The sequence below is a fragment of the Hypomesus nipponensis genome, chromosome 10, assembly GCF_054491055.1.
Source record: "Hypomesus nipponensis isolate SF chromosome 10, ASM5449105v1, whole genome shotgun sequence".
Lineage (NCBI taxonomy): Eukaryota > Metazoa > Chordata > Actinopteri > Osmeriformes > Osmeridae > Hypomesus > Hypomesus nipponensis.
This window is the reverse complement of record NC_140370.1, coordinates 17,704,896-17,722,228: the sequence shown is the minus strand read 5'-3', so window position 1 is coordinate 17,722,228 and position 17,333 is coordinate 17,704,896. Positions and strand designations below refer to the sequence as shown.

Genomic DNA, 17,333 nt, shown 5'->3' with positions numbered 1-17,333 from the left:
TCAGTTAACCAGCCACTAAGCCAGCCTGGTCAGTGTGCCAGAATGTGAGGACCTGTGTGTGATTCCGCTTCACCTCTTCTGACCCCTCGACTTCCCTGCCCCCCCCCCCCCCCCCCACACACACACACACTCCTCTCTGTCTGTCTCAGAGAGCTTCGTTGTATCTCTGGATGTGAATCCAGATGATGGGAAGAAAGCTTGTATATCTTAGTCTGTGGGTTTCAAGTCAATTTTGTTCCGGTCGTGGATCACGTCACTCTGAGCTTGTATGACCAAACCCACCCCTTCCGTCCCCGCGCGGCCGGCAGGTTACCGGGCGCCTTTCAGGCATCACGGATTTTCATCCCACCAGATCTCAGCACGAGCCTCCCTTTCGAGCGGCGGGTTAGGTCGGGGGGGCGAGGTCTCCTCGTTCTTAAATGAACCATGTTCTGCCTCCGGAGCGCGAGACCCGCGGTTCTTCTAACCCACAGTCTGCTCTTGTTAATCGCGTTATCTGACACGGCGTCAAGCAACAACGATCAGGTAAATCGCAAACTTTTCATTTAACATTTCTGTTGTGATTAAACTCAGTGGTAGTCTTCTCCGCTAAAGCACCGACGCGACGTCCTTAGACCCTCCGTTACAGCACGAGCTACCTTTTCACTCAAAATATCCGATCTCCAGAGTAGTTCAGCCAGTTGTAAACTGTTCTCTCTCAGGAGTCTTTTTCTTTTAAAACCCGCGCTGACCCCAAGTCTATCGGATCCTTGTGGGAACGGCGTTCCGCTTCTCCGAGTTTTGCCGGTCCCGTTTTCCCAGTAGTCTTCGGCTCGTAGATCAAAGCGCAGCTGGAGTCAGTCTCCCGGCCCGCAGTTTCCGATCCTGGCGGGGGAACGGAGGGACTGTCGACCCTCGTGGGGGTACGGAGGGACTGTTGCAGATTATCAAAACAGCTACGGAACCCGGGTCTCTAATGGGAAACTGCAGACGGGAGGCGAGAACGGTGGACCGGAAGGTTAGGCTCCAGGCTAGTCTGAAACTTTTAAGGAGCTAAATGTTTCCGAACTAGTCGTTTGGAAGTCCACCGTCAACAAACTTGACTTTCTATCTTCGCAAGCTTGCCAGGTTTAAAAGGATTATAGGCTATTATGGTCATCCTTTTTCAGTCTCGTGTCTGTGATGTATAGGTCGGTACCCCCCCCCCCCCCCCACACACACACACACACACACACAAACCGCCACCGCCCCCAGGCCTCCCGGCTTACCGGGTGCGCGCGGGCTGGCACCGCACCAGACCGCACCACCCTAGTAACACCCGGACTCCTAACCTGTTCCCGCCACGGTACAGACTACATAACTATTCCGTGCGCCGGTCCTGCGGCGGATGTTTTGTGAAGCGGTTAAAGAGGCTATTGTGTTCTCAGGTCCAGGGGTATTTAGACGGAGTCCTGTTGAGACAAGAACCAACCTAGACTAGCAGAGAGGAGAGAGAGAGAGAGAGAGAAAGAGAGAGAAAGAAAGAGAGAGAGAGAGAGAGGGAAGGAGAAAGAGAGAGAGAGAGAGAGAGAGAGAGAGAGAGAGAGAGAGAGAGAGAGAGAGGGAGAGAGGGAGGGAGGGAGGGAGGGAGGGAGGGAGGGAGGGAGGGAGGGAGGGAGGGAGGGAGGGGAGTTACTGGAGGAGATACAGATGAGCAGGAGAGATGTGAGTGTGTGTATTTGCATGTGTGTGAGTGTGTGTGTGTGAGTGTGTGAGAGAAAGACAGAGAGAGTGGCAGCAGCAACATTGCACAAGGTCTTTGCTGAGCTTGGAGAGAGATGCCTTGTTAAACTGAGGACAGAGGAGAAATCTGCTCTACATTTAGACAGAGAGAGGGGGAGGGGAGAGAGGGGGAGAAGGGGAGAGAAACAGCAGGTATGACAGCGAGAAAGAGAGAGAGAAAGTGAAAGGGGGAGAGAGAGGGATGGCACTCAAGGAAGGAAAAGGAGAAAAGAGTGAAAGAAGAGAAAAGAGAGAGAAGACAAAGAGAGGGAGGGAGGATAGGAGACCTAAAGCTGAAATTCAAACCAGAGCTGGTGCACATGAAGCTTCTCTGGGCTTCAGATTCAGACCAAGACTTTAACTACAGACTGGAGGATAGAAGGAGGAGCGAGGGGGAGGAGAATGGGGGAGAGAGGGACGGGGAGGAGCGTGGTGGGGTTACGGAGGGAGGATTATGTAATAACAGGGAGGAGTCCGTCTCTATAATATAAACTGCGAACAGCGAGTCACAGTGTGTGTGTGTGCACAGCGAGTCACAGTGTGTGTGCACAGCGAGTCACAGTGTGTGTGCACAGCGAGTCACAGTGTGTGTGTGTGTGTGCACAGCGAGTCACAGTGTGTGTGTGTGTGCACAGCGAGTCACAGTGTGTGTGCACAGCGAGTCACAGTGTGTGTACACAGCGAGTCACAGTGTGTGTGCACAGCGAGTCACAGTGTGTGTGCACAGCGAGTCACAGTGTGTGTGCACAGCGAGTCACAGTGTGTGTGCACAGCGAGTCACAGTGTGTGTCTCTCTGCCAGGACAGTAGTGACGGGAGAGAGGATCTCCAGGTGGATGCGTTCCTGCCGGGGCCCTCGGGCCAGGCTGCGGCCCGCAGACGGGTCCCTGGCCCTGGGGAGGAGCTGGCCCAGTGGTGGGGTGAGTGGAGCAGCTGGTCCACCTGCTCTCGTACCTGCGGGGGAGGGGTGAGGTCCCAGGAGCGACACTGTCTGCAGCAGAGGTGAGCGTCGTGACATCACCATGTAACATCTGCATGCAACATCTGCATGCAACATCCACCATGTAACATCACCATGTAGGGAGTCAGGTGGCTGAGCGGTTTGGGAATCGGGCTAGTAATCTGAAGGTCGCCAGTTTGATTCCCGGCCATGCCAAAATTGATGTTGTGTCCTTGGGCAAGCCATTTCACCCTACTTGCCTCGGGGGAATGTCCCTGTACTTACTGTAAGTCGCTCTGGATAAGAGCGTCTGCTAAATGTAATGTAACATCCACCATGTAATATCACCATGTTACATTTACATTTAGTCATTTAGCAGACTCCAGAGCGACTTACAGTAAGTACAGGGACATTCCTCCGAGGCAAGTAGGGTAAAGTGCTTAACCGCCCAGCCACCTGACTCCCTCCCATGTAACATCTGCATGTAACATCCACCATGTAATATCACCATGTAACATCTGCATGCAACATCCACCATGTAACATCTGCATGTAACATCCACTGTGTAACACCCATCGTGTAACATCCACTGTGTAACATCCACCATGTAACATCGCCTGTGTAACTTCCACTGTGTAACATCCACCATGTAACATCCACTATGTAACATCCACTGTGTAACATCCACCATGTAACATCCACTATGTAACATCCACTATGTAACATCCACTGTGTAACATCCATCATGTAACATCCCCCATGTAACTTCCACTGTGTAACATCCACCATGTAACATCCACCATGTAACATCCACTGTGTAACATCCACTGTGTAACATCCACTATGTAACATCCAGCAGGAATATGTGGGGACTAGCCCAGTGTTCTGGAAGCTTGTCAGGAGGATGGCCAGAGCTAACATGCTAACATGCTAACAGGCCACAGCACACCACTCCACACACTCTCCACTCTAAAGAGAGAGAGGAGCGGAGAGAGAGAAGGAGAGGGAGAGAGACAGTGTAAGACGTTTCCCTTGACTAATAACCTCCGACACCCCCCCCCCACACACACACAGCCCCCCCCTACCCCCCCCCCCCCCCTGCCTGTAGGAATGTCCTGAGGAATGACCATCAATCCCTCCAGACCAAGAACACAGTTGGCAGGTCACATGATGAGGGTCATCGAAGTGTGAGTGTGTGTGTTAGAGAGAGTGAGAGCGTGTATGTGTGTTCGAGTGTGCGTGTTAGAGAGAGAGTGTGTGTGTTAGAGAGAGAGTAAGTGTGTGTGTGAGCAGTGTTTATACTGGGGCGGTTAGTGCTGGGTCTGGGGCATTAGCAAAGATCTGCTGGCTGATAAGACCTGCACACCAGCTGGAACACGTTAACACTTCTCTGGGGGGGGCAGGGGTAGACTGGGGGGGGGGGGGGTGGACAGGGGGAGAAAGAGGTAGAGAGAGAGGGGTAGAGAGAGAGAGGTAGAGAGAGAGAGGAAGAGAGAGAGAGGTAGAGAGAGAGAGGTAGAGAGAGAGAGAGGAAGAGAGAGAGAGGTAGAGAGAGGTAGAGAGAGAGAGGTAGAGAGAGAGTGGAAGAGAGAGAGAGGTAGAGAGAGAGAGGAAGAGAGAGAGAGGAAGAGAGAGAGAGGTAGAGAGAGAGAGGAAGAGAGAGAGAGGAAGGTTCCACTTCAGTGTTACTACATGTATTACCTTGTGGAGTTGAGTTGTACATTCCCTGAACATAGGATAGGTGAAGCTCAGGGGTATAGCCCAGAGTGTTTGACTGCAGGACAAGAGCTCACAGGTTGAACTCCCTGTTGGATGAAGGTGTCTGACTAACTCGTGAATGGAACGTTAATTGTGTGGTACTTCCTGGTCCTGCAGACTTAGCTCCGCCCACAACATCAACTCCTCCTTCTGTGTCGGCTCACCTAAACAGTACCAGCTCTGCCCCAGCCAGGTAACCATGGTAACCCTCCCCAGACCTCCCTCACTCTTCTTCACTCTCCCTCTCTCTCCAGAAACCTCCTTCCAACTTCTTCCTCACCCTCCCCAATGCTCCTTCCTACCCCCCAACCTTCCCTCACCCTCTCTCACCCTCTCACCCTCCCTCACCCTCCCTCACCCTAATCCCCCACCCAGTCAGATAATGATCACAAGTTTTCAGCTATCTGCTGTGCTATGCATAGGCAAAATATTTATTGTAATCTCTCTCTATTTGCATCTTCCCCATTCTGTGGATGTGTATATATATATATATATATATATATATGTGTGTGTGTGTGGTGTATATATATGTGTGTGTGTGTGTTGCAGCCCTGTCCCAGCAGCAGTGTAAGCTTCAAACAGCAGCAGTGCTCCCAGTTCAACTCCAAGGCGTTTGGCAGGAGGCACTATGAGTGGGTCCCCCTATACCCAGGTGAGACCCCTGGCTGGCTGGCTGTCTGACTGGCTGTCTGGCTAACTGGCTGGCCAGCCAACCTTCCGAACTGATGACAGTGTTTCCTGTTTCTCTGACCTGTAGACAGCTGTTGTCATGGGGATGGGGACTGGGGTGTTATGACTAATACATGATACATGACATCCCCTCTCAACCCTTTATGGATAAAAGACCGTCTGGTGAATAGATTAAATGACATCATCATTATAACTTCCTCTCTGCCCCCCTCACTCTCAGCTCCCTGGTTACCATAGTTACCCTGGCCCGATGCCAGGACAAATTAATATCCTGTACAAGATCCTGCAACTTCTCATTCTGCTCCTGATGTCATTGTCATTGACTGTGATGTCATTTCCAATGTATGGTCCTACATATTTTTATTCTACAATGTCACATCTTGAGCATGAGTCTTCAGTGTCTCATCACTCTGTGATGTCACTTCCTGCGCTTGGCCCTGTCTAGACGACTACATCAGCATCTCCAACAAGCCGTGTGACCTGCAGTGCACCACCTCCTCTGGAGAGAGACAGCTGCTGGTCCCTGCTCACGACGGGACTTTCTGCCGCGACGGGGCACACCAGGGGGTCTGCATAGAGGGGCACTGCCAGGTACACACACACACATCCTAAAACACACCGGCTCTTAGATAAACCCTCCTGACCCCTGACCCCTCCCCTCTGACCCCTCCCCTCTGACCCCTGACCCCAGCCAGTGGGCTGTGACGGCCTGCTGTACTCCAGTAAGACGGTGGACATGTGTGGTGTGTGTGGAGGCCACGGTGCTTCCTGTCAGCGCGTGTCTGGAATCTTCCGCAGAGGAACCACTCACCTAGGTACTGCACACAAACACACTCACCTAGGTACTACACACAAACACACTCACCTAGGTACTGCACACAAACACACTCACCTAGGTACTGCACACAAACACACTCACCTAGGTACTGCACACAAACACACTCACCTAGGTACTGCACACAAACACACTCACCTAGGTACTGCACACAAACATACTCACCTAGGTACTAGCTCCAGTCCTACTTGGAGCACTGTTATAGGTGGTACTAGCTCCAGTCCTACTTGGTTCTAGGTGATGTTGATGGTTCTGTTGCAGGGTACGTGTTCATCACCAACATTCCTGCCGGGGCCTCCGACATCCAGATCATAGAGAGACGCAAGACAGAGAACATCCTGGGTGAGAACCAGAACTTACTAGAACCATAACGTACTAGAACCAGAACCTACTAGAACCAGAACCTACTAGAACCATAACGTACTAGAACCAGAACCTACTAAAACCAGAACGTACTAACCTAGGCCTAGAACCACAACCTTCAGGGTAAGAACCAGGACTAGAAAGTTCTACAGGAGAAGATCTAGAACAATCTGGCTTCGAAGCAGAAGCAGAACTTTCTTCCTGATAAAGTTACATTCACCTTTTTAGATTAACACAACACTCATCTAATCAGGTGAAGCGTTTCCTCTGAAAGCCCGCCCACTGTCCTGCCTCTTCCTCCCTCTAGCCCTATCAGACGAGGCTGGCCACTTCTTCTTCAATGGGAACAGCGTGATTGACAACCCCCGGAACTTCCGTGTGGCTGGGACAGTGTTCAAGTACCGCCGGCCCTCCACCTTCTTCTCTGAGGGTCTTGAGTACATCATCGCCCAGGGCCCCACCAACCTCGGCATTAACCTGATGGTAAACTTTTTTCAAAATAATTTTTTTTAACCGTTCAAATGTTATTTGGGAAAATATTTTTTGAAACCGTTCAAAACTATTTTTCCCAAAATATTTGTTCAACCTTTCAAACCTTTTTTTTTTCAAAACTTTCATTTAGTAATCAATGTTATGACTTAGTTAAGTTTTATATTTGGAGATTCACTCTCTCTCTCTCTCTCTCTCTCTCTCTCTCTCTCTCTCTCTCTCTCTCTCTCTCTCTCTCTCTCTCTCTATCCTCTCATCACCGTCTGGTTCTAGTACAACAACCTGAATGGTAAGATGCCCCACATCACGTATGAGTACACTGTCCCCAGCCACCCCACCCCTCGCATGGCCACGCCACTCCACCAAGCCTCCTTAGACTCCTCCCTCTTTGAGCCCGCTCCCGGAGACACTCTGCAGGGGACACGCCCCTCTCAGGGCCACGCCCCCCAGGGCCACGCCCCCCAGGGCCACGACACGCCCACCAATAGCACTTCCTCCCAGCTCTCCTCCCACAACAATGAGATAGACGTCATGGAAGACCTTGAGAAACTGTCCAATAACAACGCCACCCAGGGCAGATCAGATCCTCAGCTGGAGCGAGAGGAGGTGGAGCCGGGGAAAGAAGGGCTGGACGAGGATGGGGATTGGCTGGAGGGAGACAGGAGAGAACAGCCTGACCTGGAGAAGGAGGAGCTGGACACAGAGGAGGAGGAGCTGGAGCGGGCGGCAGCCATTTTGTTGTACAGACCTGCCAGTGATGTCATCGGTGACATCATCACCCACAACGACCTGCAGGAGCAGGAGAGACTGGTTCCCGCCGGTTACCGTGAGTCTGATGAGTCGATGAGTCAGCATTGACTTTTTATATCCAGTCTCAACATTTATATTTGAGTCTTTTTGATTTCGATTTTTTTGTTGTTTTTCTTATTTAGTCTGACAATACCTTAATGATTATAAATACATTCTGGCTGTGCTGAATGTCATACATTATAAAGAGGGCATCTCAGTCCCAGATAGTGATCTACTGTGTGCATCACCAGGGACCGATTCCAACTTGATTGACAGCAACACAGCCAATCCCAACGCCACTGGCCCAGCCAAGCCCCTCCCCCACCATCGCAGCCTTATTCTGGACCTCTTCCTCTCTCCTGGCCCTCCAGGCCACGCCCCCAAACCGCCCCCCTGCCCGGAGAGCCCCGCCCCCTGCTCCATCAATCAGCTCAATGCCTCCTCTGGATTGAACAACCGCCTGGTGGTGGAGGCGTACCCTGGGAGTCTGGACCTGCAGCTTCACGGCCCTCCTGAGGATGCCAGCTCCCCCTATGGGCTCCTGTATGAACTGCAGCCCAACAGCACTCAAAATCTCTCAGCCAATCAGCTGAACCTGCATGAGGTGCTGCCTGTCCAAGGACCCAGCACGGAGAGGTGAGCTGGGGAGAGGGAGGGAGGGGTGGAAAGAGAGGGGGAGGGGAGTGGAGGGACAGAGGGAGATGAAGGTATGGATGGATGGAGGGATGGCATGAATCATCATACACTTAAATATGTTAGCGTGTCTGTTACTGTAGTTGCCAGCCTGTCCAGTAAACGTTCCTCCTCAACCCACTTATCTCCCCCTCTTCCTCTCCTCCTCCTCTCCTCCTCTTCTCCCCTCTTCTCCCCTCTCCTCCTCCTCTCCCCCTCCTCTCCCCTCTCCCCCTCCTCTCCCCTCTTCTCCCCTCTCCTCCTCCTCTCCCCCTCCTCTCCCCTCTCCCCCTCCTCTCCCCTCTTCTCCCCTCTCCCCCTCCTCTCCCCTCTTCTCCCCTCTCCTCCTCCTCTCCCCCTCCTCTCCCCTCTGCCCCTCCTCTCCCCTCCTCTCCCCTCTCCCCCTCTCCCCTCTCCTCTCCCCTCCTCTCCCCTCTGCCCCTCCTCTCCCCCCCAGCAGTAATGAGTTTGAAGTGGGCTCTCTGGAGCAGGACATCAGTCTGGCTGACATGTACAGGTGGAAGGTCTCAGCCTACGCCCCCTGTAGCTCAACCTGCACCACAGGTACACACACACACACACACACACATACACAAATGTTTGGTAAAAGCAGCCCCCTCTGACGGCCCCTGTGTGCGTAGGTATCAGCACGTCCTACGCTCTGTGTGTGAGGTACGACGGCACAGAGGTGGACGAGGCCTACTGTGACGCTGTCACCAGACCAGAACCCACCCACGAGTTCTGCACCGGCAAGGACTGTCTGCCCAGGTAAGAGACCACCTCCCAAAGCTATACTAGACAGTCCTCCTGTCTGCCCAGGTAAGAGACCACCTCCCAAAGCTATACTAGACAGTCCTCCTGTCTGCCCAGGTAAGAGACCACCTCCCAAAGCTATACTAGACAGTCCTCCTGTCTGCCCAGGTAAGAGACCACCTCCCAAAGCTATACTAGACAGTCCTCCTGTCTGCCCAGGTAAGAGACCACCTCCCAAAGCTATACTAGACAGTCCTCCTGTCTGCCCAGGTAAGAGACCACCTCCCAAAGCTATACTAGACAGTCCTCCTGTCTGCCCAGGTAAGAGACCACCTCCCAAAGCTATACTAGACAGTCCTCCTGTCTGCCCAGGTAAGAGACCACCTCCCAAAGCTATACTAGACAGTCCTCCTGTCTGCCCAGGTAAGAGACCACCTCCCAAAGCTATACTAGACAGTCCTCCTGTCTGCCCAGGTAAGAGACCACCTCCCAAAGCTATACTAGACAGTCCTCCTGTCTGCCCAGGTAAGAGACCACCTCCCAAAGCTATACTAGACAGTCCTTCTGCACCAGCTACGCTATTCTAAATAGCTCATGGACCAGTGGAAACTGGAAATCAAGCTCCACGGTTAGCGGAATCCATGGTAACCAGGTTCCATGGTAACTGGGCTCTATGGTAACCAGGCTCCATGGTTACCGGGCTCCATGGTAACCAGGCTCCATGGTAACCGGGCTCCATGTCCCAGGTGGGAGAGCAGTCGCTGGAGCGAGTGTTCTAGAACCTGCGGTGAGGGGTTCCAGTTCCGGACGGTGCGCTGCTGGAAGATGATGTCACCAGGGCTGGACAGCTCCGTGTATGACGACTTGTGCGAGGGGGCGGAGCTACACAAGCCCACATCTCGCAAGGCGTGCCGGAGCAGCAGCTGTGGCCCGCAGTGGGAGGTCTCTGATTGGTCAGAGGTACGGAAGTCTGTGTGTGTGGTGCGGTGTTACTGCATGTGTGTGTGTATGGTGTGACATTGGGTTAGTGTGTGTATTGTGTCATTATGTGTGTGCTGTTGTTCCAGTGCTCGGCAAGGTGTGGGGGGCGTGGCCTGAGCAGGAGGGAGGTGCGCTGCTCCATGGAAACCAGACTTTGTAACGATTCATCTCGACCAATCAGTGAGAAGGAGTGTGAAGGCCCACCTTGCGATCGCAGGTGGACTGTGTCTGACTGGGGCCCTGTGAGTTACAGACAGACACACACACACACACACACAAACACACACACCTGTGAGCAAACACACAGGTGAGAATACACACACATTTCCATAATATTCATTTTTGTTGTGCTCCTCTCTCTGTCTGTGTGTGTGTGGATATATGGGTGTGCCTGTGTGGGTGTGTATGAGTGTGTGTATCTGCCTGTGTGCATGTGTTTCCACGTGTGTGTTTATGTGTGCATGTATGTATATCCGTGTGTGTGTCTGCGCACGTGTGTCTGTGTGTGTGTGTCTGTGTGCGTGTGTGTGTGTTGTCTAAGTGCTCAGGGCTGTGTGGTGAGGGCAGGATGACTCGTTACGTGGTGTGTAAGACGGCCAGTGGCAGCAGCATCTCAGAGGAGCAGTGTGACCACGACCTTCGCCCCCTGGCTGTGCAGCCCTGTGGAGACAGGAACTGCCCCGCCCACTGGGTGGAGCAGGGGTGGGAGCAGGTGAGCGGTAACCATGGAGATAGATCTGCATACAGTGCGTATGCTTTGTCAATCTGGCAGTCGTGTTTATCCAAAGCAACATACAAATAGTTCATAGAGTGTTTATGTACAATATCTCCTTTGTCCAGCCATGATCAAAAGACTCAATATCGTCTATTCTGACCTTTTATAAATTGTTGTTCTATTTTGTATGTGTGTTTGTGTGTGCCTGTCTGTGTGTGTGTGTGTGGCAGTGTAACGCCACATGTGGGCGTGGCGTGCGTGTGCGTCAGGTGGTCTGTGCTGGACTGGAGGAGGGCGTGTTCAAGGGTTACCCGGAGCAGAGCTGTGACTCCGCCCCCAGGCCGCAGGATAGCTCTGCCTGCTTCCAGAGACCCTGCTCCAAATGGTTCACCACTTCCTGGTCCCAGGTACGTGTCATCAAGCCCATCCCACTCCTAGGAGACCCAGCGAGGGGGGAAAACGTGCTACCACAGCAACGATTCCTTTGTGATTGTCTAGAAAGGAGATGTTTTGATGCTTAACTTCTCTCCTCTCTTCCTGTCCTCCTCCTCTTCTCCTCCTTCTCCTCCTCTCCTCCTCCTCTCCTCCTCTCCTCCTCTCCTCCTCCTGTCCTCTCTTCTTGTCTTCCTCTCCTCCTCTCCTCCTCTCCTCCTCTCCTCCTGTCCTCCTGTCCTCCTCTCCTCCTCCTGTCCTCTCTTCTTGTCCTCCTCTCCTCCTCTCCTCCTCTCCTCCTCCTGTCCTCTCTTCTTGTCCTCCTCTCCTCCTCTCCTCCTCTCCTCCTCTCCTCCTCTCCTCCTCCTGTCCTCTCTTCTTGTCTTCCTCTCCTCCTCTCCTCCTCTCCTCCTCCTCTCTTCCTTCTCCTCCTCTCCTTCTTTCCTCCTCCTGTTCTCCTCTCCTCCTCTTCTTCTCCTCTCCTCTTCCTCTCCTCCTCTCTTCCTTCTCCTCCTCCTTTCCTCCTCTCTTCCTCCTCCTCCTCTCCTCCTCTACAGTGCAGTAAGACTTGTGGGAGTGGTGTCAGGGTTCGGGAGGTCAAGTGTTACCAAGGGGAGGAGCTAGGCCACAGCTGTGACTCCGCCCTCAAACCCGAGGCCAGACAGTCATGTGAAGTCCTGCCCTGCCCTACGGACGCTCCCGGTATGCCTACCCCTTCTCTCGCTTCCTCCCTCCTTCTCTCACTTCCTCCCCCCTTTGATTTCCATTCACCAATGGCCTTTATGCTTATGTTTGTATGGTGTGTGTGTGTGTGTGCGTATGTCTGTATATGTATGGTGTGTGTGCGTATGTCTGTATATGTATGGTGTGTGTGTGTGTGTGTGTGCGTATGTCTGTATATGTATGGTGTGCCTGTGTGTGTGTGTGCTCTCCCCAGCTGCGGAGGAGCAGTGCCAGGACAAGGTGACGGCTAACTGTGGCCTGGTGCTGAAGGTCCGGCTGTGTTCTCACTGGTACTACAGGAAGGTGTGCTGCCAGTCCTGCCACGGCCGGGCCCCCTGACCTCCGACCCCTGATACCTGACCCTATACTGACCCCCCACCCCTGACCCTGCCCTAAGCCCCTCCCCCCCACACAATGTGAAGACCCCCCAATCAGGAGAACACACTGCTTTGTCCCCTCAGCCCCTCCCCTTGTTACCCCCCCTGCCCCCCACCCCGCCCTATAGAACCCCCTGTCCCCCCCACCTCCTTTTGCCCCCCACTCCCCCCTCTTTTCCCTTCAGTAACAGAGCTGGAGGCGCTTCTAATTTAGGTTCTAAAACAACAACCCCCCCAGACTAAAGGTGCTATTTGTCAAACCAGACCACCCAAACCCCCCTCCCTAACCCTGACCAGACCATGTGTAGATATAAGAACAGTACCCACCCCCTCCTCTCCCTGACCGTCTTTTCCACAGGTGCTCTAACCAAGAGGTGTTGACCTTTAACCTCTGACCCCTGACCCCCTAGGCAGCTCCCTTCACCGTGGTTACAGAGAGACCAGCTCTCTCCCTCCTCTGCTGTAGAATTCCTGTCTGCCTCCACTAACTCCTCTGTTTACCTGGTGTTGTTTATCTGTTGTTTACTTGTTTACAGAAATGTTGTTGTTATTGTTTTTTGTGGATGTTGTGGATGTACTTGTCCAGCTGGTGTTAGAGGAAAAAAAAATAAAACTTGGCTGATTTTGGAACTTCCGCTGTCTCGTCTTAACGATGTCACAGTTTCTGTCTGGTCTTTATGATGTCATAGTTGCCTGCTTAGCCTTTATGATGTCACAGTTCTTGTCTGGCCTTTATGATGTCACAGTTCTTGTCTGGCCATAGTTGTTTTTAAAGTTATGAAATAATAATGAAACTTTTGATAGACTTCAAACAGGAAGTGAAGTGTGTCCAAACGGGATAAACAGGAAGCTAGATCTGAATAGATTAATGCTCCCACTGGTGACAAGAACTCCAGCTGGAACCTGTTCCTCTCTACTGGGGAGAAGGAGGGGAGGGAGGGCTGGAGGGAAGAGGGGAGAGAGAGAGAGCGAGAGAGAGAGAGAGAGAGAGAGAGAGAGAGAGAGGGAGAGAGAGGGAGGAGGATTGGTAACTAGGTATAATAATGACCCCTGGCTGTGTTCCTGTTATTAGAGTAAGCAGCAAACCCCCTTTCCCCCCCCCTCCTACCACCCCGTCATTACAGTTGCCATAGTCACCACTGATGTTTGAGCTCAGGCAATCCCGCCCACATGAAGCTCCTCCCCAGGAGAGAGCAAAGAACCAATCGCAGCGGAGACTGTTGTGACTTGCCGACCAATCAGAGGTGTCACCTGCATGGTGGCACCTGGAGCTATCACACAGACAGACTGGGAGACAGAACCTTTAATCAACATCTCAACACCGGATTCTACTGGACTAGAACTTACTGAACTAGACCAGACCAGTCTACTCCAGACCAGACCAGTCTACTCCAGACTAGTCCAGAGCAGTCCAGACTAGTCTACTCCAGACTAGTCCAGACTAGTCCAGACCAGTCCAGACCAGTCTACTCCAGACTAGACCAGACAGACCAGTCCAGTTCAGTCTCCAGCAGACATAACCTGGCAGCAGCTCCAGTAGAGATGGTAAGGTATTATGCTCTACTCTCCTCTCCTCTCCTCTGCTCTACTCTCCTCTGCTCTGCTCTGCTCTGCTCTGCTCTGCTCTGCTCTGCTCTGCTCTCCTCTGCTCTGCTCTGCTCTGCTCTGCTCTGCTCTATTCTGCTCTGCTCTGCTCTGCTCTGCTCTGCTCTGCTCTATTCTGCTCTGCTCTGCTCTGCTCTACTCTGCTCTACTCTGCTCTACTCTGCTCTCCTCTCCTCTCCTCTGCTCTGCTCTTCTCTACTCTGCTCTTCTCTACTCTTCTCTGCTCTGCTCTGCTCTGCTCTGCTCTACTCTATTCTGCTCTGCTCTGCTCTGCTCTGCTCTATTCTGCTCTACTCTACTCTGCTCTGCTCTACTCTACTCTACTCTACTCTGCTCTGCTCTGCTCTGCTCTGCTCTACTCTATTCTGCTCTACTCTGCTCTGCTCTACTCTACTCTGCTCTGCTCTGCTCTGCTCTGCTCTGCTCTACTCTATTCTGCTCTACTCTACTCTACTCTACTCTACTCTACTCTACTCTACTCTACTCTGCTCTGCTCTGCTCTGCTCTGCTCTGCTATACTCTGCTATACTCTGCTCTGCTCTACTCTGCTCTACTCTGCACATAATCATCTTGTTCCTCTCAAGGGTCTTCTGGGCTACCTCCTTGTTGTCACGGTGATGGGTGCGTTCTGGTTGGAAGGTTCTGAGTGTTTTCCGAACGGTTCCATCATCGCCTCCTGTGGAACCCGGTACCCGGGTCATGAGCCCTACAGCACGCCCCAGCCTGGCCCCGCCCCCTACCTGCTCTCAGCCTCCAACGCCACCTACAGCCCCGGAGGCACCATCACAGGTCAAACACAAACAGCCGGACCCTGGAGTTTAGATGCTATTATTGTTACACAGTAGCTGAGATGTGGTTTCTATGTGCTCTACCTGGTAAACACAGACCATGTCTTGACTCTGATCCCTGATATACTGTTGACTACACACATCTGTTCCTTAGTTATCTTACAAAACATCACTGAAATCAAGGGCACCAGATGTGAGAGTATCGTGTGGTCATTGCGTGGAAATGCTGGGCATGAAATGTGATAGTTTGTTTACTGAGATGGACTGAGAAGGTCATATTTCTGTTTGTTAGGAATGCATTAATCCCCTCACCCTTAACTCTCCTTCCCTCTCTCTTTCTCTCTCTCCTTCCCTCTCTCTTTCTCTCTCAGCTTTCCTCTCTCCAGGATGTACATTACATATTGTAGGCCAGATGAAATAGAAATGTATTAAGCTTAGATGTAAAGGATGGGTAGTGTGATGGCAGTTGTGATATGAATTTGCAGGCTGTTCCAGAGTTTAGGAGCAGCTTCTGCGAATGCCCGATCCCCACTAGACTGGAACCTAGACTTAGGGTCTCTCCCTCCTTCCCCTATTCCTTCTCTCCCTCCCCTTCTTCTCTCCTCTACTTCCCACATCTCCTGCTGTGGTGTCAGCTTATGTAAGCAGGTCAAAGGTCAGAGTTCATGACCTCAGTTCCAGACCTCAGTGACCCCACAATACAGCCCAGGTGATGTCATGGAATAATAATTATCTCCCTCCTCCCTCTTCCCCTCTTCTCTCCCCCATCCTCTCCCTTTTACTCCCCCCCCCTCTCCCCCACAGTGACCCTGGAGGGGTTGAACTCCTCGGTATTTGAGGGTTTCCTGTTACAGGCTCTGAGGGTGGGGGGGTCTGGGGGGGGGGTGGGGCGCTTCACCAACATCAACACCACCCTCACCACCGGCCTACACTGCAGCAACATACAGGTATGTGTGTGTGCTTGCGTGTGTGAGTTTGTGTGTATGTTTCTGTGTGAATGTTCAGATTGTTCAGATGTTTGACATGTGATAGTCTGTTTACTGGAATGCGCTCCATTGTGAGAGTTTTATACACCTGAACTAATTCTTCCATCTCTTTCTCCTTCTCCTGTAATCCCTTCACTCTTTCTCACCCTCCCTCTTCACCCTCCCTCCTTCCTTCTCACCTTCCCTCCTCCCTCTCTCTCCTCCTCCTCACCGTCCCTCGTCCCTCTCTCTTCTCCTCCTCACCCTCCCTCTCCCTCCTCCTCCTCACCCTCCCTTCTCCTCCTCCTCTTCCTCCCTCCTTACTCCCTCTCCCTCCTCCTCCTCACCCTCCCTTCTCCTCCTCCTCTTCCTCCCTCCTTACTCACTCTCCCTCCTCCTCCTCACCCTCCCTCTCCCTCCTCTTCCTCACCCTCCCTCCTCACTCTCCCTCCTTACCTCTATCCTCTTCTTGTCCCGGGCCCCTGCTTCCTGCTTCCTGCTTCCTGCTTCTGGTCAGAACTCCTCTGTGAGTCATGCTTCAGGCTCCAGGAAGACGAGAGTCCAGGTGAGCTGGGAGGCTCCAGCTGAGCCCCCCCTGGAGGACCTTCTCTTCAGGTGACACACTGCTCCAGCACTGCTGCATCAAATCCCCCTGATCAAAACATTGTTCTACATTGTTCCGTGTTCTAACCACTGCGCCACATGGTTCTGTGTTCTAACCAGTGTTTCATTGTTCCGTTGTCGTTGCAGTGCCACGTTTGTGAAGAACTATGCAGAGTTTTGGTGGGGTGTGAACAGCTCTGTGGTCCGTTCCTCTGGTTCTCCTGGTTCCTCTGCTCCCGTAAGTCCCTCTGTCATCACCCTGTACCCTGCACCTGCCCCCTGCACCTGCCCCCAGTACCCTGCCCCCTGTACCCTGCACCTGCCCCCAGTACCCTGCCCCCAGTATCCTGTAACCTGCCCCCTGTACCCTGCCCCCAGTACCCTGCCCCCAGTACCCTGCCCCCTGTACCCTGCCCCCAGTACCCTGTACCCTGCCCCCAGTACCCTGTACCCTGCCCCCAGTACCCTGCCCCCTGTACCCTGCCCCCAGTACCCTGCCCCCTGCCCCCTGTACCCTGCCCCCTGTACCCTGCCCCCTGTACCCTGCCCCCAGTACCCTGCCCCCTGCCCCCTGTACCCTGCCCCCAGTACCCTGCCCCCTGTACCCTGCCCCCAGTACCCTGCCCCCTGTACCCTGCCCCCTGTACCCTGCCCCCTGTACCCTGCCCCCTGTACCCTGCCCCCAGTACCCTGCCCCCTGTACCCTGCCCCCTGTACCCTGCCCCCTGTACCCTGCCCCCAGTACCCTGCCCCCTGTACCCTGCCCCCTGTACCCTGCCCCCTGTGCCCTTGCCCCCTGTACCCTGCCCCCTGCACCTTCTGGCTGCTGTCCTCATGTTGTTGTTGTTGTTATCTGTTTACTCCTTCCAGACCATCTCCGCTTGTCTGGCTGGGCTGTGGGCCACGGTGGTCTGTCTTTCTGTCTACAACTGACACACACCTCACACACAAACACGCAAAACACACACACACACCTCACAGATATACAGACACATGTAAAACATTCACACACATTGTAAGCAAACGCAAAAATCTTGAAACCTCACTCGAGACATAGACAGAAACTGACCTCAAATAAAATATGTATCTAATTCTTGAATAAAAATATAACACGTC

The 17,333-nt window shown here is 53.0% G+C and overlaps 2 protein-coding genes across 2 annotated transcripts; both read left to right on the top strand.

Annotated features, from left to right (window-relative positions):
• Nucleotides 1-411: 411 nt before the first annotated feature.
• On the top strand, nucleotides 412-12,314 carry LOC146272101 (ADAMTS-like protein 2). The gene is made up of 18 exons (XM_084707512.1): nucleotides 412-525; nucleotides 2,542-2,741; nucleotides 4,555-4,630; nucleotides 4,987-5,089; nucleotides 5,573-5,718; nucleotides 5,819-5,942; nucleotides 6,224-6,304; nucleotides 6,633-6,808; nucleotides 7,088-7,640; nucleotides 7,855-8,239; nucleotides 8,733-8,839; nucleotides 8,917-9,043; nucleotides 9,775-9,988; nucleotides 10,096-10,251; nucleotides 10,551-10,721; nucleotides 10,955-11,131; nucleotides 11,714-11,858; nucleotides 12,094-12,314. The coding sequence occupies exons 1-18, from the start codon at nucleotides 427-429 to the stop codon at nucleotides 12,216-12,218; spliced, it is 3,165 nt and encodes a 1,054-aa protein (XP_084563638.1). The 5' UTR covers nucleotides 412-426; the 3' UTR covers nucleotides 12,219-12,314.
• Nucleotides 12,315-14,722: 2,408 nt separating this feature from the next.
• LOC146272100 (ferric reductase 1-like) lies at nucleotides 14,723-17,329 on the top strand. The gene is made up of 6 exons (XM_084707682.1): nucleotides 14,723-14,736; nucleotides 15,135-15,289; nucleotides 15,454-15,596; nucleotides 16,132-16,229; nucleotides 16,365-16,455; nucleotides 17,088-17,329. The coding sequence occupies exons 1-6, from the start codon at nucleotides 14,723-14,725 to the stop codon at nucleotides 17,148-17,150; spliced, it is 564 nt and encodes a 187-aa protein (XP_084563808.1). The 3' UTR covers nucleotides 17,151-17,329.
• The last annotated feature ends 4 nt before the right edge of the window (nucleotides 17,330-17,333 follow it).